Raw genomic sequence first — 22,598 nt, 5'->3', positions numbered from 1 at the left:
CAATATTCACCCATCGGAAGACTAGGTCCAACATTTGAAAGAAAATTACACAAGTAAGCAATTTGTAACTTAATTGGTTAAAAGTTTCTTATGTCTTCATCCCTATTCATTTGCATCTTAATGCATAACATGATACATGACAAAATGTGTAAGCTTGAAATACATTGTTAGCATATTCTCTGATGATTTAAGCTTTGAAGCTAGTGGTTGTCTCCTCACAAATGCTGAGAAACCAATACGTAGTTCCTTATACCAAGAAAACTTGTGTGATACAGAAAAAACTTGTGTGAGATTGTTCTTGTTACGTGACAATGTTTGAGTAGAAAAACTTAATGATGGTACATAGTCCCAAAGTTAATGATAATTTTGAGTTTAAGTCATGTGTTGATTGAATTATTCTCCCACTCAACAGTACCAAGCGACAACACAGCTTGACACAAGATTTCAACATTGTCTTATCATATTGTAAACAAATGAGTTGAGTTGTTGCGTTTTCATTTGTTATAATTAAGCTTAGAAAGATCTAGTTTTTCAATAGCGTCTCCCTAAATACGCGTTTGGACATTGGATGGATGAACGATGACGGAAGATCAAGCACTGTAGAGCAATATTATTTAACTGGACGCATGGCGAATGATGAAATCATATACCAATTAAGAATTTGACTTGATCAGAAATCGAACAATTTTAAATGATCCGGCCAGATATCGTAAAAATACCTGACGATATCAAGAAACAATGATATATTTGAAAGCACGGATTGCTAGTTCACAACAGAAGAGACCACTACTATACACACAATTTTGATTGCGAATGAAACGAAATGAAAACCCTGAGTGTTGCAAAGTCGCGTAAAAACAGAAAAAATGAAGGTGACAAAAGTCGGTCAGCTACGATACATTCTGCATATCATCTACACACTTGCATCCAGACGTAGACATCAATTCTAGCACTTTGCCTTCTTCCTTTCACCAAGAATAGAACCCCTTTCCAGCAGGGCATTTTTTGCGTATGATGAATTAGTTGCCAAACCGTCCGCCTCTTCCCCAAGGGGGCCTCTGCTGGCCACCCCTATTGGTGCGTAGTACGCCATTGTTCTGGCGTGGTTGCGCTCTCATCCTCTGCTCCTTCATGTTTGCAAACAGCAAATCGAGTGTTTGAGGCCTCTGCTTAGGAAGTGCATTCTCTTGCTGCCGAGGGTGCTGATGCTGCTGCTGCTGCGGCAGTTGTAGCTGACAAAAAATAGAGACTTCATAAGACGGGACATTAAACATGGTTTCACGTAGCAGTTCTGACGCAGACCAGCACTAATAATACAAGTTAAAAGCCATTTCTAGCAGATGATCAACTATCAACCAATGCCATACATGTACGGGACTCTACGATACACCAAAGAATCCCAAAGCACAGTTCTAAATAAACAGAATAGTGTGTTTATACACCAAAGAATCCCAAAGCCACAGTAGTAACTGAACTGTACACTATGAACTTATACACTAAAGAATCCCGAAGCCATGACTCCAACCGCATTGATGGAAAGACACACTTGACAAAGGAAAGCCAATCATTTACTACAAAACCCACTAATACTCAGGCATGTCAAATGGGAAAGAATAACAGAGGTCAAAATGAAGAATAATAATACCTTGTTACCAAAGCCAACATTTGCAACCCTTCTTTGATCAAATGGTGCACCAGCCCTGCATCCAGAAATGGAAAAACAATGCTTGAGGAATTAAATACCATGTGCCTTCAGCAAGCAAACTTTGACAACAGAGAGGATCGCTATTACTATGCCTATATAAACACCATGTAATTGCAAGAGGATCACTAGTAGATATGCATTCGCCTGGATGAGAGGTTAAAGTGCCTTACCATTGTAATTCTAAATAAATCCAATTAACAAGACAAACCATTAGACGACAAAACAGTCGTAGGAAAATATGATGTTTTCTCAGCAGTGTGACTCCATCTTAATCTGCGGAAGGTCTCTCTAACCAAACCATAATCTGAATTCGAGCCTCACCAAGCAAACATATTATCCACAGAAACACTCAAGAAAAGACCTTCACATGAAGCAGAATAGGTGAAATCACAACAGAAGGTTCTGTCTTCCAATCATTTAAATGAACAGTCCATTCAGTCAAATGAACAAAATTTCTTCCCCAAGGAACTTCCCATCCCCGCTTAAGCAGGAAAACACGTCGTGAATGGAAGCCCTACTCGAGACAAGTTATGGGTTCTTGAACTACTTGTATACCACAAAGCATGCTACAGGACCAACACAGCTTCAACCAAAGCAACAAAACTTCTATACAGAAAAAACCTCAAACACAACTTTTGCTTAGTTTTTCATTTGTAATCTGGAAGTGATGCTTGGTTCCCCAACTATCCATTTTAATTCCAGCCCATGGCACGTTAAAGTAGATGAGACTCAATAATCCACTTAGACGTCAAGAAACCAGGGGAAACAAAGAGCGCAGTGAAGTATAAGTCAGCATAAACTAGAAACAGTGAAAGTTTCCATCAATCAGAAGCCTCCTGAATCCCGTCTCACAACAATGAAACTGAGCCCTCAACAATTGCCTCCCGGATCATCAACATCTTTTAATACTTATTTGCAAGGCCAAGAACTGAAGAGATTAATGGAAAATGGGTTGGATAGCAGGACTTATCACATCCCGAGGACTAGTGACTCACAAGCTTGCAGGAAAGCCAGCACATTCAGCATGAACTGAAAAACTGGACAAAGTGATAACTTCAATTCAAAACCAAGGAATGTGCGTCAACTTCCAGACCCGTAAAGGGAACTACAGAACACCGACTTGACATAGAATAACATGTAAACAAGTTAATCCTAGCAAGCATTGAGCAACTTAGAATGCACAACGGTTAGTAGTCCTCGGCAGTCAGTACATCCCGTAAAATATGTTGCATAATGCCCGCACTACATACTACACACATCAAGTACACAAACTGAGTTGAATTTTTTCCATCTCCTGCAAACCTTATTGCTATCCAAGTCTTGTGATCCCATTACTGAACATTCAACTTAACCCCACACTTCTCCAGTTGTAAGAATATCCCTTTATCATAAGAGATGGACCACTCAACATATGGCAAACTTTGCAGATCAGAAGCACAGAATTTATAATGCAGATATACTATTGTCGATGGCATCTACAGAAACAATCAACAAGTTGACACACTCCCAAAATGACTGCTTGCTGAATCAACAAAACATATGCAGGAGTTCCAAAATAATGGGAGTTGAAATGTTTTATCCGAGGCAAATGGCAGAAGGTCATCACTAATAATAGAAGCACCAATATTTACCTGTGGTATATTCACAATCAAATAATAACATTAGGTACAAATTATGGGGACCTACCAAGACTTAAGAACTAAAAACCAATAAGAATTTTCATACTCAAAAGCTAGAAGGTAATTAAAAGCATACCTTGGTTTCCAGTTGGGCACCCGGTTACGATTAAAAGCTCTATTGCGAGGAGGAGCAACTGCTGCCTTTCGCGCAGCCTCAGCTGCTATGGGGAATTGGTTTCTCTGAAAATTTGACCTTCTCTGAGCTAGAACCCCCTGGTTACCATAATAGAATCAAATGAAGAAACAAAAACATTAGTGACATTGCACATCATAATCCAAAAAATTATGAGAAATCAACTTTGAAATATCATCCTTACCTGTCTAATGGAAGATCTTGAGTCCATAAAGCGCCGCAGCTTTGTTGGTTTATCTTGAGCAGCAACCTTTGCAAAATTCTGAGATTTATTCTGCACGGAGAAATTTGATACTACTCAACAATTTGTTCTACAAGAATATTTAAGAAATAAGTTAAAAAAAAAAAAATAGGAAAGAGTAAGAGAAAGAAACTTACCGAAGCTCTCCGCTGGTTCTTACCCTTGGGAGCAACTTTCGACATTTTAATGATATCCTCTACATCATCAAACATCACCACAGGTTAACACGAAAGGGTTGAAAAAAAATGCACAATTATCTTAAATCGACTAGCGGGAGTGCGAAAGCATACCCAATGTCATGTCCATCTTCTTCTCTGTAAGAGCAATTGCTTCAGTTGTAAGTGGTTTCGTCGCCATCTGCAGAAAAACCGAAAAATAAGTTCACACATCTAAATCGACAGAAAAGCATGAAAATAAACACTATATGCGATAATAAACCCAAACAATCATGAAAAAGTTAATTTTATAACCGAAGATGAAAATACAACAATAATACTGATTGGGTACTAAGAAAGTTACAAAAATCAGAAACAGAAATCAAAATAAAATATCAAATTTATTATTCGTTCAATAAAAAACCCAAAAAATACCTAAATCGAATCCAAAGACTCAAATTTTAAGCCCTCAATCGCAACCAAAACTAACGCATGGAAAAATCAAATTGCTTTCCTTCAATTTTTCTCAGAAACCAAAGGGATAATGCATCTAAAACTTCAGCTGGAAGCTGCAAAACCTTGCACAAATCAACACAACATTACAGAGGCTTTGGAAACGGAAGGTTACCGGTTATTGGAGGGCAGAAATTCGATTACGAATAGTGAATCGAGCGGAGATATTGCACAGAATTAGGGTTAGGGCTTTGGGGAGATTGAGAGAGAGAGAGAGAGAGAGGAGGGGGGTGGGGGATTTATAGAGAGGCCGGAAAGGTGTGCTACCGCTGGATGTCTTGAATTTTGGGAATCCATTGAGAGAGATAAATGGGCCTGTGATTTAAATAAAGGCCCATGCTGACTTGGCATTGGATGTGTCAACCCAGTTCATCGATACAGGAAAGGGATCCGGGTATTTGAAATTTGATCTAACGGCTAAAGTTATTATAATTTTTAAAGTATGTCCGTATTTTTAGCCGTTGGATCAAATTTCAAGGATCCGAATAAGATCCCTTTCCATCAATACATATTCTAAGGCCATCTTTAACTGAAAATGGCTAAATATAGTTTTGTCAAAATCATAGCCATGTAAAAATTATTTTTAAATAAATATTGTCAAACCATACTTATATATTATCTTCAACTGAATGAGTTAAACATAATTCCCTCAATCATTTATTAATTTCAAGTTTATAATTTATTTATTGGTTAATTTAATTAAACTTCTTTTCAATTCTAACCATTAATTTAAATTAATTATTACAATTGAGGATATGAGCCAAAAAAAAAAAAAAACTAAGGGGGCTACATTTGGGCACTCTGATGCCCCTTTGGTCAAAAAATGGTCTTGTGGATTTTATAGAATTATAACTTAGTCATAAATTGAATATGAGTTTTTTGGGTTTTGGACATGCAAACCCTCTCCATTGGAAATGGCTTAAGATTCTCATTTTGAGGACCTGTGATGACCAAATGCATATTAGCCACAAAATTATATTGTTTAGGTTTAAAATGTCACATCCCAGCCCAGGCCCTCACCACATCATGGGCTCGACTTTACCGTAGCACGATATTGTTTGCTTTTGGCCCCGATCACGCCCTCGTGGTTTTGTTTCTGAAAACTCACACGAGAACATAACTTCCCAATGGGTCACCCATCTTGGGAATGCTCTGGCCCATTTCTCGCTTAACTTCGAAGTTCCTACGGAACTCGAAGCCAGTGAGCTCCCAAAAGGCCTCATGTTAGGTAGAGATGAGAATATACATATAAGGCTTGTAGGATCCACTCCCCTAGGCGATGTGGGATGTTACAATCCACCCCCCTTAGGGGCCCAATGTCCTCCTCAGCACATTTCCGGCCAAGGATTGGCTCTGATACCAAATTGACACACCTCGATTCGGAATGTCCACTAGGACTCCAAATCAAGTTGTGTTGGCTTCGTCACCTTCTTAGTGTCGGCCAGCACAGCTCGATTCGGAGTCCTAGTAGACATTCCAAATCGGGGTGTGTCACAAAGGCATAAAATATTTGACAATTCAATAAAGCAAAACTAACTTAAAATCCATAAAGTTGTCTATAGAAGAAATGAGTGCCTTTAGCCCAGTTGAACTGAACTTGAGGTAGTCTGAACTCTTGAAGGTAGGTCTTACTTATAGAATTCCAGTTTCAAAGCGAGCTAGTCACTTTCAGATAGGTCATTCCTTGCTCCAGTTTCAATAGGCTATTGATCACCTTTCTTCTTTTGGTTCCCGCTCTTTTGACCTACCAAATTCATCTTGACTAGAGTTCCTTTCCCGCGAGTACGTTCCTATCAATCTAACTTCTTATTACATAAAGCATTTCCTTCTTCTTCTTAGCTCACAACTTCTCCTTCTATGAGAACTGAAGTGGTGAAATATTTTAAGCATTTGAATCTAAATTTATATAATCTGTAATTGGTCCTCACAGGTCCTCAAAATAAGACCAAAATTTGCTCAACCATGGATGGGAAAACTTGTACTATCTCCAACCGATCCCAAAATTTAGCCATGTATTTTTAACTATTCATTCATATGTATGAGGTTGGTTAGCTTTTTCTTCCAAGGTAAAGGACCTATAATTCTCACCCTCAACTTTTAATTCGTTAACTTTTGTATTTCTTTAATTTTTTTTTGTTTCCTAATAATTTTGAAATTAGTTTTTGTATTATCTATCTTGTTTTATTTTTACGAACCTTTTGATGTAAAAATTCAAATTTCAATAAAAAAAATTGATTTTTCTATGGATTACACTTAAATGGATTGGAATTTTATAAAGTTTTGGTGTTGGATATGATTTGAATTAATTAATAATAATATTTTGATCGTTGGATTTAAATTTGAACCATTGAAATTTTTATTACCGTTAAAATTGATTAAATTAGATTATAAAAATAACCCAAGAGGAGCAACAACCGATGGATGACAATGGTCATAAAATCACTTATGCACATTTTCGTTCTACCGTGTGCTGTGCCACATTGGATAATCGCGTGTTAGTAAAATTAATGCACAAGCCCTGTTGTTCGAGAGATTTTTCAGTGTGACCGTCACACGAAATGGTATACCACGTGTCTCTATATAAATGGTGGGTTATGTGTGTTAAAATGTTAATAACTTAAAAATTAACATTTTCCACCACTTAAATAAAAACACGTAGTGTACAATCCGTATTTCCGTCACAACTAAAAATTTCTCGATGTCTCATTTTCACAAGGGTTTGCTAACAAAGTAGGCCCCATTTCCATCCAAAATCTTATCCATCCAGGGTCGATACAAGACTCAAATATCCACCCTACGCCCAAAATCTTGCTTTTCCCACCCCCAAAAATATAGTAGGAGAACCAACTAGTTGGTCATGCCACTCCGTGCATTGAGGATTATAGCTTTGTAATTGGTTTTTGTATAATCTATCTTGGTTTATTTTTACTAACGGGATTTTTATCACAAATGGTTATTTTATGGTTAATATGAGGTCGCTAACTCCTACAAACAAGATGGCATACCTTTGTTTAGGTTTGTTGATGCACAAAATCAGTGAGGACTTTGGTACAACAGAAAGTGTTAAGTTTGTGACCTTCGCTAGATTGCTCCGGTCACTAGTGTGGATAAGTATGTAAATGGATAGGGACAGGGAAGCAAACACAAGATGTACGTGGTTTACCTAGATTGGCTACGTCCACGGAGTAGAGGAGTTCTTATTAATTGTGAAGGGTTTACACAAGTACATAGGTTCAAGCTCTCCTTTAGTGAGTACTAGTGAATGATTTAGTACAAATGACATTCGGCCATATTGTGAGAGAATGATCTCTATTTATAGAAGAGAGTTTCTAGTTTCATTCTTACATTGACACGTGTTGTGTTGTGATTGGCTTCTGATGTTGACACATGTCGCGCTATGATTGGCTTCTGATGTCAACACGTGTTGTGCTGTGATTTGCCTTCTTGTTGGAGGGAAACTCTTCTGGGTCCTTGAAGGTATAACATTGACCGGTGCTCAGTAGTTTCGAGATTGGTCAAGTATGGTACAAACAGTGCTCCCCTAAGTTCCCGATTGAGGGAAGCTCCTCGGTTGGGGACTTGCAAGATCCAATCCATTGAGTAATCACCAAACTTCTAAGTACCGAAATGTGGTATCATTTTCACTTGCCTTATTTGTCTCATACGTAGCTGTGGCATCTTTTCTGGAAGTATTTTTCCTCCATCCAGGGGTGGTATCTTTAACCGATGAAGATGCACAAGGTAATGTATCAATTTCACTTGAAGCTTACTTGTAGTTTCAGGCTTGGTCAAGTGTGATACAAAACCCTATAGTAGGAGTCCCCCAAGTCGCCGAGCTAGGACATTTGCTGAAAGAGGTAACAAACAAGGTAAACAATCAGACTTCCAAGCAAGCAACCTGGATCAGAGGTTCGACTTCGGCTTCCGGTTGATTGTTCTCATTCTCCTTGTGTCGTAAACAGCAATAAGGATAAGGAGAAGCAAATGGAGAATAGATGATATGAGGTACTTTTGCTTTTGAAGAAGTAACTTTCCACATGCTTATTTTTGAACTGGGCTGGAGGGTTTTCTGGTTTCCTCTAGAGTATAAGGCCAACTCAAGAATTTGAGAGTCAAAACAAGTCCATCAAATCAAGAGTGCGTTCGACCTTGATGATATGGGATACTTTTGCTGTTGACGAAGTAATAGATGAATCAGCACGTGTTCCGTTGCGCTTGTCTCCACATGTTTTTTTGTATCTTTCTCACTTGCCATATCTGTTCCTCAAGCAGATGTGGTATCTTTTCTGGAAGCATAAGATGTTGAAGATGAGTACTCGAGCGCAATACCAAGTAAGTAATCAGGCAAGGGGTTCCAGGCAGTCAGTTCCTGACTGGAAGCTTGATTCTAAGTGCTGACTGATTGCTCGCTTTCTCCTTGTCTTGCAGGTAAGAACAAAGGTAAAAGAAAAGACAGGGAAAAAACATGATATGGGATACTCTTGGCTTTGACCCTGATGATATGAGATACTCTTGCTCTAGTGTGGCTGGTTTACATAGGTATTATTGGCGGGGGAAGAAAACTGAGTATTTCGAGAGGCTTCGTTGGGAGTGCCCTCTTAGATATGAGGAAGGGTTGAGCATTTTTGCAGGTCTACCTATCCGTGGAGGATGGATGTCGACATATATAAGAGTCTCCCTAACAATAAGTAGTAATGCTATTCATTTACCCTTCTTGGTCGTAGCAATGTAGTGGGAGCTGTAAGCTTCACGTGGTTTAACTTTGTCAGAGCACTTTGAAAAAGTGGTATGTGATATCTGGAAAGCTAATGTTGCGTGTGAAGATTGCAGACAAGCTTTATCCAAGGAAATATGGCTCTCGAAGTTCAGAGAGCGATGCCTCTTCGGTTTTCGAACAAACAATCATGTCGGGGATCTGGCTCTCGAGATTCGGAGAATGGTGCCTCTTCAATTTTTGAGAAAGCAATCCTGTTGGGAGTCTGGCTCTTGAGATTCAGAGAGCAGTGCCTCTTCGATTTTTTGAGAAAGTAATCTTGTTGGGAGTCTGGCTATTGAGATTCGGAGAGTGGTGCCTCTTTGATTTTTGAGCAAGCAATCTTGTTGGGAGTGTTTTCTCGAATGTGAGTAAAGGTTAGACATTTTTTCCAGTATGCCTTGCCACGGAGCACGGAGGTTGACACACATTGAGACTTTCTAGTTATCAAGCAGTGGTGCTGTTCCTTTACCCTTGTGGGTAATAGTAGGGTAGCTGGATCTTCAAAATTTATGTGTCTAAACTTTGTCAGAGATCTTTGGCAAAGTTATCTGTGGTACCCGAGGAGATGATGTTGCGTGTGGAAAGTGATGCCTCTTCAAAATCCGGAGAGTGGTGCCTCTTCGATTTTTGAACCAACGGCCCTGTTGCTATTTCTTTTATAAGGGCAGCAATTGTGTGCAAGAAGTACATTCAGAGAGTTATTGCTTGTAGGAATTTTCCCCTTACTTCAGAGATTTATTGCACTTCATTTCTCATTCATCATTTCTGAGAATGTATGGCCCATCCGACCGTCGTTTTGACTTGAACTTTGGTGAAGAGGCAGCCATGCCTTCTCAAGACAACATATGGCACCCATCATTCTTATCTCCTACTGGTCCTCTTACCGTTTGGGACTATGTGATAAAGAATGAGATGATCGCTGCGGTGGTGGCCATGAACCTTCTCACTCCCAAAGATAATAGACTACTTTCCAAACGGTCTGATGAGTTGATTGTTAAGGATTTTCTAACTCTTAGTGTTCAATGTGCAGGTTCTGTGTCTAATATGGCCCAACGCCTATTTGCTCGAACCCGCCAAGTTGAATCATTGGCGGCTTAAGTGATAAGTCTCAAACAGGAGATCAGAGGGCTCAAGCATGATAATAAACAGTTGCACAGGCTCGCACATGACTATGCCACAAATATGAAGAGGAAGCTCGACTAGCTGCAGGAATCTGATGATTAGATTTTACTTGATCATCAAAGGTTTGTGGGTTTGTTCCAAAGACATTTATTGCCTTCGTCTTTTGGGGATGTACCGCGTAATGAAGCTCCAAATGATCAACCTTCGCTGCCTCCTCTTTCTGGGGTTCTGCTTAATATTGAGGCTCCGAATAATCACCCTTTGGTGCCTCCTCTTTCTGGGGCTCTGCCGACTGCTGAGACTTCTCCTAAGCAACCTTTGTGAATGCTCCCTCTTGTTTGTTTATTTTGATTCATGTATATGTACATATTTGTAACTTATCTGAGATATCAATAAACAAGCTTTGCTTCATTTCAACGTATTGTGTTAAATACACCAAGGCATTCTTCACTAAGTTCTTTGAATTTTTCCTTTTGTTGAAACTTGTATGTTGAAGCTTTGTGAGTGAAACATGTAGGTTGAGGTAGTGCTCCCTTAATTTCCCGAGTGTGGAAAACTTCTCGTTTAGAGACTTGAAAAATCCAAGTCACTGAGTGGTCGTGAGACTTCCGAGTATCAAGGTGTAATAGCATATGGTAGGAGTCCCTCAAGTCTCCGGTCGAGGAAGTTGACGAATGAGGCATTTCCTTTCTAAGTGGTAGCCCAAAACTCCTTCATATATATTTGTTATGAAAGTTGTTAGGCCCAAAATAAGAGGAGGTCTAGGCAATTTTTTTTTTTGAATTTTTGAATTTTTGAATTTCTGAAAAAAATAAAAAAAAAATATATATATATATATATTTTTAAAGCTTTGTAGGTGAAGCTTTTGTGTTGAAGCTTTGTAGGTGAAGCTTTGAGGTTGAAGCTTTGTTGGGCACCATGAATTGATTTTGCTTCACACTATCTTGATCAATATAGTGTGAAGCTTTTGTAGGTGAAACTTTTGTGTTGAAGCTTTGTAGGTGAAGCTTTTGTGGGTCAAGCTTTTGTAGGTGAAACTTTTGTGGGTTAAGCTTTTGTGGGTGAAGCTTTTGTGGGTGAAACTTCTGGTAGGTGAAGCTTTTGTGGGTCAAGCCTTTGTAGGTGAAGCTTTTGTGGGTCAAGCTTTTGTCGGTGAAGCTTTTGTGGGTCAAGCTTTTATGTGTCAAGCTTTTGTGGGTGAAGTTTTTGTAGGTCAAGCTTTGTTGGGCACCATGAATTGATTTTGCTTCACACTATCTCGATCAAGATAGTGTGAAGCTTTTGTGGGTCAAACTTTTATAGGTGAAGCTTTGGAGTTGAAGCTTTGTAGGTGAAGCTTTGAAGTTGAAGCTTTTGTTGCGTACCATGAATTGATTTTGCTTCACACTATCTTGATTAAGATAGTGTGAAGCTTTTGAGAATTTGTAGTTGTCCTCTATTGATGAAGTTTTTGTTGGTGAAGCTTTGGAGTTAAAGCTTTTGTTGGGTACCATGAATTGATTTTGCTTTGCACTATCTTGATTAAGAGTGTGTGAAGCTTTTGAGAATTGTGGTTGCCTTCTATTGATGAAGCTCTTGTTGGCACCATAAATTGGTTTTGCTTTACACTGTCTTGATCAATAGTGTGTGAAGCTTTTGAGAATTGTGGTTGCCCTCCTTTGATGAAGCTCTTGTTGGCACCATAAATTAGTTTTGCTTCACACTGTCTTGATCAAAAGTGTGTGAAGCTTTTGAGAATTGTGGTTGCCCTCCATTGATGAAGCTCTTATTGGCACCATAAATTGATTTTGCTTCACACTGTCTTGATCAAAAGTGTGTGAAGCTTTTGAGAATTGTGGTTGCCCTCCATTGATGAAGCTCTTGTTGGCATCATAAATTAATTTTGCTTCACACTGTCTTGATCAAGAGTGTGTGAAGCTTTTGAGAATTATGGTTGAACTCCTTTGATGAAGCTCTTGTTGGCACCATAAATTGGTTTTGCTTCACACTGTCTTGATCAAGAATGTGTGAAGCTTTCTACGAGTTGTAGTGTTTGCATTGTTACATAGGGGAAATGTTTGAAGCAAATGCAAGAGGGTTGAATAGCTTAATCTTCGTATGCCATGCAATGAAGTTGTTGTTGGCTTGCAATAAGACTTTGTTGGTGACTATAACTCTTGTTGGGCATAAGTGCTCCCCTAGTTGAGTTGTCAAGGTTCAGGGTTTTTTATTATTTGTGAATGCTAGGAGTTCACATGCACAAGCTGTAACACTCGTCTTCTGGTAGGTGGAATGAATGGTGAGTTGTTTTCATCACTTGGTTGGTGGTACGAAGGTGAGTTCCTTCATCACCTTTCATCACATTTCATCACCTGGTTGGTGGCACAAGGATGAGTTCATTCTTCACCTGGTTGGTGGCATGAATGGCAAGTTGCCAAATGATATTAGAGTACGGTTTGTACATTTCATCACCTAGTTGGTGGCATGAAGAAGAGTACGAGTTGTACATTTCATAAAATAGTTGGTGGCATGAAGATGAGTTCCTTCTTCACCTGGTTGGTGGCATGAGTGGCAAGTTGCCAAATGATATTAGAGTACGGGTTGTACATTTCATCACCTGGTTGGCGAGAATAAGGGCAAGGTGTCTAGGCATATTGTAGCAAGTGTCGAATGACACAAAGTATGTTGAACCCTTTCAAAGCACAGTTGGCTTATGTACAAATGTGTTGGAATGTATGATTGAATGAATATACTATGAAGCTGTTCGTTTATTTGTATAGTCTTTTTGACATATACTTAGAATTTGTTTCATGTTGGAAGCATTCATGTTGAAGCTTTGAACCCGAGTGTTTCATTGCTAGGAATGTAGGAGGATTAGAATCAAGTTGTCTAAATCACCTCTTTATTGAATTCATGTCAAACAGTCTTCGTTACATAGGATGCCGAACGGCTGAAGCTTAACACTTGTACAATGTGAGTTTACTTGTAATAGTACTTCAAGTGATCAGCTTTCCATGGATGGCCAAGGGTCTTGCCATCGGAGCTTCTAAGCTTGTAGGAGCCAGGACGACTGATGCCAACAACTTCAAATGGTCTATCCCAGTTTGGACTAAGTGTTCCTTCACTCGGAACTCTGTCGCAGAGTAATCTTTTCTTCAATACCCAATCCCCCACTTTGAAAGAACGAGGTTTGACCCTTGAGTCATAGTAGTTGAATATGCGCTGCTTGTAGGCGACATTTTTCAAGTGAGCCTGGTTTCTGTGTTCCTTGACTAGATCTAAGTTGAGGGTAAGTTGTTTGTCATTTTCGCTTTGCACGTAGTTCTGGACTCGGAACGTTGCTTGCTCAAGCTCAATTGGGACAACTGTCTTTGTACCAAAGGCAAGTGAGAATGAGGTTTCTCCTGTTGATGTTCGATACGAAGTGCGGTATGACCAAAGAACTTGGGGTACAAATTCTGGCCAACAACCTTTAGCCTTGTCTAAGCTGGTTTTCAAAGTTCGCTTGATTATTTTGTTGATGGCTTCAACTTGTCCATTAGACTGGGGATGAGCTGGGGAGGCAAAACATAAGTTGATGTTGAACTTAGAGCAGAACATCATGAACTTATTGTTGTCGAACTGTCTCCCGTTGTCAGTGACTATCGCATTGGGAATGCCGAATTTGCAAAGGATGTTCTTCCATACGAAGTCTTTTATTTTTGCCTTAGTATTGGTTGCCAATGGTTCTACTTCGGCCCACTTTGTGAAGTAGTCAACTGCAACGATTGCATAGCGAACCTTGCCCTTCCCTGCAGACATTGGGCCGATCAAATCAAGTCCCCATTGGGCGAAGGGCCAAGGGCTGATCATAGGAGTGAGCAGCTCGGGATGGGAGTGAGGAATAGTTACGTAGCGTTGACACTTATCACAGGAGCGGGATATTCTGATGGCACCTTGGTGGAGTGTTGACCAGTAATATTCTTGACGAAAAGCCTTATGTGCTAGGGATCGAGATCCAACATGATCTCCGCAGACTCCTTCATGTATTTCCCGAAGGACAGTTTTCGCCTCTGCGGGCGTAAGGCATCTTAGGTATAGTAGGTTAAAACCCCGCTTGTAGAGTTGGTCATTAATGATCAAGTAACGGGTAGCCTTGTAATGAATCTGCTTAGCTTGGACTTTGTCATTTGGAAGGGTGCCATGAGTAAGGAATCTATAAATCGGGGTAATCCAACTATCTCCTTGTTGTAAGTTGCACACTTCCGCAGACATGGTGCTTGGTGCTGCCAACAATTCGACCTGAATTTTTCTCCCAATCTTGTTTTCCATCGCTGAGGCGAGGCGAGCCAAAGCATCTGCATGACTGTTTACCGCTCGAGAAATTTAGGTGATCTGGTAGTGGAAGTGCTTGAGCAACAATTGTGTTTGTGCCAGATATGCTGCCATGGAGCTATCCTTAGCGTCATAGTTGTTGGTAACCTGGTTAACCACCAATTGGGAGTCACTGAAGATATCAATTCGTTTAACCCCAAGGTGTTTGGCCAAACGTAAGCCTATTATGAGGGCTTAATATTCGGCCTCATTGTTCGATGCCTTAAATTTGAAACGAAGAGCATACTCCATCGCCACTTTGTCAAGGGTCGTAAGGACTAGTCCTGCTCCACAACCCTGTTGGTTGGACGAGCCATCAACAAATAGACTCCATGCTAGGGCTGTTGCTTCTATTTTCTGAGCTTCCAAGGGTAATGAAACCACTTCTTTAGGCGTAGAAACAATGTCAACATGATATGTGAAGTCGGCGATGAAGTCTGCCACTGCTTGGCCCTTTTCAGCTGGCTTTGGTTGGTAGGAGATGTCAAACTCACCCAATGCTATCGCCCATTTGATCATTTGCCCGGAAGTGTCAGGACTTTGAAGTATTTGTCGAAGAGGATGATTGGTAAGCACGATGATGGAGTGTGTTTGGAAGTAAGGGCGAAGATTTCGAGCAGACATGACCAATGCTAGAGCCAATTTCTCAATGTTGGAGTATCGTGTCTCCACATCTTGTAAGGCTTTGCTAGCGTAGTAGACAAGCCGTTCGACATTACTATCATTTCGAATGAGAACGGAACTTACTACTGAAGCCGATACCGACGGATAGATAATGAGAGTGTCACTAACCTCAGGTTTGGAGAGCAAAAGGGCTTTACTCATGTAGTCTTTGAGGTTCTTGAATGCCTCAGCATATTCATCAGTCCATGTAATGTACTTCTTACTTCCTTTAAGTGATTTGAAGAAATGAGCACATCTGTCGGTGGCCTTAGAGATGAACCTAGGTAAGGCTGCCACCTTGCCAGTAAGGCTCTGGATGTCTTTTGAAGTTACCGGTTCCTTTATGTCGAGGATCGCTTTGATCTACTCGGGATTAGCCTCAATGCCTCGTTGGTTTATCATGAAACCTAAGAATTTTCCAGAGCCTACGCCGAAGGTACATTTGTTGGGGTTTAACCTCATTCGATACCTCTTCGGTGAAAGTTTCAGATAGGTTGGTGATGTGTTGGTCAGCATGTTTGCTCTTGACTAGCATATCATCAATGTAAACTTCCATACTCTTCTCAATCTATTCGGCGAACATTGAATTGACCAGTCTTTGATAAGTCACTTCTGCATTCTTTAGGCCAAAGGGCATGACTTTATAGCAATATAGTCCCCTGTCAGTAGTGAAGGCTGTGTGTTCTTGGTCCGGAGGGTTCATGAAGATTTGGTTGTATCTTGAGTAAGCATCCATGAAACTCAAGAGGTCACATCTTGTCGTAGAGTCTATAAGTATGTATATGAGAGGAAGAGGAAAGTTATCCTTCAGGCATCATTTGTTTAGGTCGGTGTAATCGACACACATTCTCCACAAGACCTTTTGGAGCAGAAGACTTTCCTTGGTCGGATTCTTTTTAACAAGGACAACATTTGCTACCCACGTTGGATAATTGACTTCGCAGACGAAGCCTATGCCTTTGAGTTTTTCAACTTCTGCCTTCATTGCCTCATACCGTTCAGCGTTATAAGATATTCGCTTCTGTCTCATTGGCTTGGTCTTGGGGTCAATACTTAAACGATGACAGATTATATCGGGAGAGATGCCTGACATGTCCTCGTATGACCAGGCGAATACTTCAGTGTTCTCTTGCAAAAAAGAGATCAATGCCAATCGAATGGGTGGTGACAATGTGGAACCAATCTTCATCATGTGATCCAGATAATCTTTTGAGATAGAAACCTTCTCAAACTCTTCCGCGGGTTGTGCTTGCTGGGTGAAAGAGTCATCTCAAGGATCGTTAGGTTGACTGTTACCACCGTGAAGATCCAAGTTAGCTTCGTCTGGGTTGGTGTTTATGACTTGGTCATGTATAAAAAGGGTTTCCTTGGGCACATGCAGGTGCTATTGCTTGACCGAAGTGTTGTAACATGATCGTGCACTAAGTTGATCTCCTCTGATGTAACCATTGCCATAGGGGGTTGGAAATTTCATCAACAACATATGTGTGAATACCATGGCCTTGAAATCATTGATACCTGTGCATCCGAAGATGACATTGTATGCCGTTGGGCAATCAACCACTAGAAAGTTAGTGGTAATGGTAGCTGTGTAAGGGCCTGTACCAATGGTGAAAGGTAAGTGTATGCTCCCCAAAGGTTGCACGATATCACCGGAGAAGCTTATCAGAGGGGAAATCGAGCGGTCGAGCAAGTGTTTAGCTATATTAAGTGCCCTGAAAGCTTCAGCAAACATGATATTGACTGAAGCCCCCGTGTCTACCAGGATTTGTCGTACTTCAAAGTTGGCTATGTGAGCTTTCACGATCAGTGGGTCGTTATGAGGGTAGATGATACCTCTTTCTTCCTCAGGGTAGAAACATATTGGATCCCAGTTAGGCTTTTGATACTTACCTCCCCTGATGTCTTCCACGTGAAACACTTGGTGGCCAGACCTTAAAGCTTGTTCACTATTTTTCATGGCCCTGTTGGAAGATTTAGATATGGGTGTGCCACCACTTATGGAATATATCACATTTACCTAGCGTTGGTTATGGTTACCCCTTGGATGGTGAAGGAGGAATTGATCAATTTTTCCTTCACGTGCCAAAGCTTCAATATGATCACGAAGGGTGATACACTTCTCGCCGTCATGACCGTTATGCTCATGGTAGTAACAAAACGTGCCCGTGTTCTTCGTGAGCTTGTAATTCGGGTACCTCGACTTTGGCTTTGGTATCAAGTGTGCTATGCTGGGGTAAATGGCCACGCTTGTGGCGTTCAAATGTGTGTATGCCTCATACCTCGGGGTAGGGGCTGTCCTGACACGTGCTTGACCCACTGTGTTAACTGCCTGGGGTCGGGGATTATCATGGCGATACCCTTGGTTATCGTGGTAGTGTCCCTTACTCCTTTTACTAAAATACGACTGGTGAGGATGGAAATCTTTCCTTTTTCCCTGAGATTGATATGTCTGTTGACTTGGCAAAGTATTAAGTAAGGTAGGGGGAGGCACCGCTGCCGTTTGGAAGGTCGAGGTTTTCTCATTTGGTTGGATCTGGCTTCCACTCCCTACTTGCTGATAAGGGGTGGTTGTGGGGTGTTTCCCTTGATATGTCCTTGCCTCGGCGGATGCATGGTTGTAAACCTGTGCCATCACCTCAGAGTAAGTCTTCCAAGTGTTGGCATTGATCATGTACTTGAAGAAACAATCACGTAGGCCTGCCGTGAAGGCTTTGAGAGCGGTCTTGTCATCTGCCTCAGCGCAGTGAGAATACTTATGGCTGAAATGACCGGCATACTCCCGTAATGTATCGTCCGGCTTCTGGCAAATAGTGTACAAGTCATCTGCAGAATGCAAGCGATCGGTCTGGAAGATGTGTTGAGAGACAAACAGTTCCCTCAATTCCTCAAATGAGTCTACGATCTCAGGTGGAAGACGGCAATACCAGTTTAGAGCTCCGCTAGAGAGGGTGGAGAGGAAGAGAAGACATCGCTCTTCGTCGGTGTGCATCCGATATGCCATGGTGGACTCAAAAAGGTTAAGGTGTTCAATTGGGTCCTCCCTTCCAGTATAGAGTTGTAAACCAAGCTTTTGTTTTGTCTTCGCTTGAAGGGGGATGTCGAGGATCCTCCTTGTGAAAGGGCCAGGCCTAGGTTGGTTCCAATCAGGTATCTAGGCCTGACGTTCGGCCTTTAACTTGTTTACTTCCTCAATGAGCTGTAGGACAAGGGGGTCCTGAGTGGAGTCATGTACCACTGGGATTTTCTTTCGTAAGTCTTCATCGCCTATTAGAAGTAGGAAAGTTTGAGCAAGGGCATGTGATTTTTCCTTGGACTTGCCGTACTAACTTCTAGGGCGATTATGTCGGAATACCTTAGAGTCCCATGTACCTTCATGTTCCTCTAGGACCTGTCATTCTTTCCCTAGATTAGCAGCTGGCTTGGGTCGTGGAAAGAGACCGAGTCTTTCAGAAACCCTTGGGTCATTGATCTTCGAGCATATGTGGAGAGGATTCTCTCGACGTTGCATAGGAAGTCTCGGCAGTCACGATAAATGGCTTTCGAACCTTTCAACCCTTTTGCAAGGAGGTGTCTTCCTCCACTTCTCCTGCTTCGGGTCGAAGCAGCTAGGTTGCAAGAAGTTTCATGTTGATCAATGTTTTGATGATTAGCTCGCTCCTCATCAAGGATACCCATATCGAAGGAAGGTGACCCTCTGTGTTGGGGGCACCCAGGTGATGATTGATGTCCACAGGGGTAACAAGCTCACATGTTTGTGTGCGCCTAATTTCGTGGAGCGTCTCAAAGAGCTTCTCATACTGCTCCTGGAGGACCTCATTCTTCATTGCTATCTTGTTGTTCTGAGCTTCTAGCTCATCGACTTTAGCTTGAAGAGCAACCCTCTTTCCTTCCTTCTTTCGTTGCTTTGCACTAGGTGCAAGAGGGGTGTCATTCTGTGTGTTGTGGCTTCCTTCACTCCTCATGTTGGAGAGGGATGCTTGGTTAAAAGAGAGTGTACGAATGGTGGAAACTAGCTTGACAAAGCTAAAGAAAGTGGGAATAAGTGTCATTCCCACATATGACGCCAAATGTTGATGCACAAAATCAATGAGGACTTTGGTACAACAGAAAGTGTTAAGTTTGTGACCTTCGCTAAATTGCTCCGGTCACTAGTGTGGATAAGTATGTAAATGAATAGGGATAGGGAAGCAAACACAAGATGTACGTGGTTTACCTAGATTGGCAACGTCCACAGAGTAGAGGAGTTCTCATTAATTGTGAAGGGTTTACACAAGTACATAGGTTCAAGCTCTCCTTTAGTGAGTACTAGTGAATGATTTAGTACAAATGACATTCGGCCATATTGTGAGAGAATGATCTCTATTTATAGAAGAGATTTTCTAGTTTCATTCTTATATTGACACGTGTTGTGTTGTGATTGGCTTCTGATGTTGACACGTGTCACGCTATGATTGGCTTCTGATGTCAACACATGTTGTGCTGTAATTGGCCTCCTGGTTGGAGGGAAACTCTTCTGGGTCCTTGACGGTATAACGTTGACCGGTGTTCAGTAGTTTCAGGATTGGTCAAGTACGGTACAAACAAGGTTGAAGCTTGCGGTTGAGGTATTCAATATGGAGGCCTATTACTAGTATAATTCTCCTTTCCCGCCAACTATGCCCTAAATAGGTATGAATGCTGGTGTCCTAAAATGCCTTGTGTTATGAAACATCCCTAAATAGGGATGGGATGAACAGGTTTTGTAAAAAACATGGAGGGCTTCCTATTACCACCCTGTTATTCCTAAAGTACCATGCGTTATGTAGCCCTTCGTTTATTTCCTCCATTCTCTATCGTTCTGCCCTACCATAATAACCTCCGTTCTTTATCATTCTGTATCGTTCTGCCTCTACGATATCTGTTGGATCTCTCTACGCTAGCTACTCCCCTTGGATTGATATAAAGGGGGTAACAGAGAGTAGAGAAATCCAAGGGAACTAAAAAGAATGGGGGGAAATAACCGACAAAAACGAGGACCAGAACAAAAAAGAACAGAGAAGATTGTATGGAACGAGATGGCTGAGTCGAAAGTCACAACAACCTAGTAAAAAGGTGTCCACATCAAATCAAAATCACCCGTGCTTGACTTTGGCAAACTTCATTCTTTTGGAAATTTTCACATATACCAGCTCTTGTAACTTTGTAGGCAATCTTTTTTATTCATAATATGCTGGTTAGTAATGTTTTAGTCTTATTCGTTTACATGCTCACTCAAATATATGCTTTTGTTCATAAATCATCAGCTGAGTCTGCAGAAAATAGTAGATTAAGTTAGCAAAATGTGTAATACTTGTCGCAATCCATGTTGAGAGAGAGAGAGTATTACTTATTGCAATCCATGTTGTTAGAAATAGGGAAACTGAGATGTTCATTACATTGAATGGGAATGTCTGGGATACGGGAGGCTACGTAAGGAGTTTGATATGCCCAAGCCATGTCCTCGATGCAGTGGCATATAACACTCGGTGCATTCTTAAATTTTTTGGCCATCCTGTTCAATGTCGTGACAGAGGTGCAACACTCAATCGATACATCAGATTCTACCCCCGTAGAAAAACCGAAGCAATTGCTGAACTCATGCCAAGCTTGCTCGTAGATATGCGATCTTGCTTGAGCATTGGCGAATCCACAAACTAAGAGAAAAATGGTCGTCGCACAAAAACCCAACGGGAGAGCCATCGAACACAAACTATTCTTCACTAATTTCAAGCTCTATATATATATATATATATATATTTGGAGAGATATAAAGATAAACACATTAAGCTTGAATTATTCTTAGTAATCCAAGAAACAGTTAATCAGTTAGTTTGTTGGTTGCCACCAAACAAATCATCATCATGCATGCTACATGATGAATGACTTAATTTTATATGTTTAGTTAAGAGAATTTCGTGGCATTTGGGCTCTTTAACAAATTGAAGTTATGATGCTCCTTTGAGACGTAGTTGTTGTTGGCTGCTGTGGAGGATCTTTGAACCATTTGCAACTCCCCGGCCTTTTCTCTCTCTCACCAATCCTCTCAGTGAATCCTGCAGAAAAAAAGGATAAACTTGGGTTAACTGCTAATCACATCTCTCTCATGTACGTACACAAATATAGATCACACCTAATTACAGGAGAGATGTATGCATCGGGATTAATGTGATCAATGATGTGGTATGGGAGAAACAAAGAAAGAAATGAACGTTACCTGAAGCAATCCATGCTATTAGAAATGAGAAAACTCAAGTGGAGTTGGCATTTGGTTGGAAGATCTTGGATGCGGGAGGTGTCGAAAGAGACGTTGCTCCAATAAGACAAGTTCTCGATGCATTCGCAGATCATTTGTGGACCACCTTCATCATGTCTGGCAATCGTGTTCAAAGTCTTGACGGAGTCACAGCACTGCTTCAACGGTTCAGAAGACAATCCCGGGGCAAACGACTTGCAAAAGCTGAACTCGTGAAACACAGTCGCACAGTTCAAGGCCGTCTGAGCCTTTGCTGCTAATAATATTGCACAAAGCAAGATAATTACACTGGCAAACCCAATATAGCGAGGTGGATGAGCCATATCGATCACTATACTAAATTATAATTTGTATATTCCAATCACTCAATCTAAATGGTACGTACTTTTGAGTTTTGATGGAAGTACTGGTAGAAAATGGAGTTACTATCTACCGCAATTTATTCACTCGAGCAATTTCAGCAACGTTAATCCATCGGTTAGTTTGTTAATTCAATGTAAATAATAAATTAACCATGCTTCTTGCTTGACTGAAAAGTTGTAATGGTAAGAACTTTGTGTCTCCTGATTCTGTGGACAATTACCGATTACTGTACCTATAATTAACAGGTGAAATCAGTTTTGTAATGTAATTTTTATTGCAGCAGAATCTGTAGAACAAGAACCGAATGGACTAGTAGCGGCTTCAATGTGGAAATCGACTAGGGCACAACTCTTGGACAAAATTTATCCGGCATAGAGTAATCCTTCGACAAGTTTCAGGGGTCAAAGATATTGCTGAGGTTTCAGTTATCCATGATTCTCCAGTCGACGACAAAGCATCAGCAGAATTCATGATACTCGCAAAATAAAAGATACATGAATGTATTAAAAGCAGATCAAACTATAATACTCGCAAAAATATAATTATATCTACAACTATCAAATCTTAGCTAGCAAGCAAAGAGAAGGAAGGGTTGTAGGCCTCACATTGCTACTGCCTTTCCAAAGACATAATTTCCTTGTCCAAGGAGTTTAGCTTGTCTG

The 22,598-nt window shown here is 40.8% G+C and overlaps 2 protein-coding genes and 1 long non-coding RNA gene across 4 annotated transcripts; all 3 read right to left on the bottom strand.

Moving 5' to 3' along the window:
* Nucleotides 1-728: 728 nt before the first annotated feature.
* Nucleotides 729-4,721, bottom strand: LOC103424972 (uncharacterized). 2 transcript variants are annotated; one of them, XM_008363056.4, is made up of 7 exons: nucleotides 4,542-4,721; nucleotides 4,049-4,115; nucleotides 3,896-3,954; nucleotides 3,702-3,791; nucleotides 3,461-3,597; nucleotides 1,646-1,700; nucleotides 729-1,232 (listed from the first exon to the last, which is right to left on the bottom strand). In XM_008363056.4, exons 2-7 carry the CDS (start codon nucleotides 4,113-4,115, stop codon nucleotides 1,020-1,022), a joined length of 621 nt encoding a protein of 206 aa, XP_008361278.3. In that variant the 5' UTR covers nucleotides 4,542-4,721; the 3' UTR covers nucleotides 729-1,019. The 2 variants fall into 2 exon arrangements, with proteins under 2 accessions (XP_008361278.3, XP_008361279.3); XM_008363057.4 differs by lacking the exon at nucleotides 4,542-4,721 and adding an exon at nucleotides 4,349-4,513.
* Nucleotides 4,722-20,396: 15,675 nt separating this feature from the next.
* LOC139197199 (uncharacterized) lies at nucleotides 20,397-21,024 on the bottom strand. Its single transcript, XR_011582340.1, has 2 exons — nucleotides 20,668-21,024; nucleotides 20,397-20,590 (listed from the first exon to the last, which is right to left on the bottom strand). It is a non-coding gene; the product is annotated as an uncharacterized lncRNA (long non-coding RNA).
* Nucleotides 21,025-21,363: 339 nt separating this feature from the next.
* Nucleotides 21,364-21,896, bottom strand: LOC103409610 (non-specific lipid-transfer protein 13-like). The gene is made up of 2 exons (XM_008348418.3): nucleotides 21,535-21,896; nucleotides 21,364-21,373 (listed from the first exon to the last, which is right to left on the bottom strand). Exons 1-2 carry the CDS (start codon nucleotides 21,894-21,896, stop codon nucleotides 21,364-21,366), a joined length of 372 nt encoding a protein of 123 aa, XP_008346640.1.
* Nucleotides 21,897-22,598: the final 702 nt, after the last annotated feature.

Source organism: Malus domestica, chromosome 06 (genome assembly GCF_042453785.1).
Source record: "Malus domestica chromosome 06, GDT2T_hap1".
Taxonomy (NCBI): domain Eukaryota; kingdom Viridiplantae; phylum Streptophyta; class Magnoliopsida; order Rosales; family Rosaceae; genus Malus; species Malus domestica.
This window is presented reverse-complemented; position numbering and strand designations above follow the sequence as displayed.

What these genes read in the sequence shown, in the direction of transcription:
- LOC103409610 (XM_008348418.3), bottom strand. Translation starts at nt 21,896, where the DNA reads ATGGCTCATCCACCTCGCTATATTGGGTTTGCCAGTGTAATTATCTTG.
- LOC103424972 (XM_008363056.4), bottom strand. Translation starts at nt 4,115, where the DNA reads ATGGCGACGAAACCACTTACAACTGAAGCAATTGCTCTTACAGAGAAG. An exon ending in AGAACCAGCGGAGAGCTTCG is followed by an intron (nt 3,792 to 3,895) that starts GTAAGTTTCTTT and finishes TTCTCCGTGCAG; the next exon opens with AATAAATCTCAGAATTTTGC. An exon ending in ATGTTGGCTTTGGTAACAAG is followed by an intron (nt 1,233 to 1,645) that starts GTATTATTATTC and finishes ATTTTTTGTCAG; the next exon opens with CTACAACTGCCGCAGCAGCA.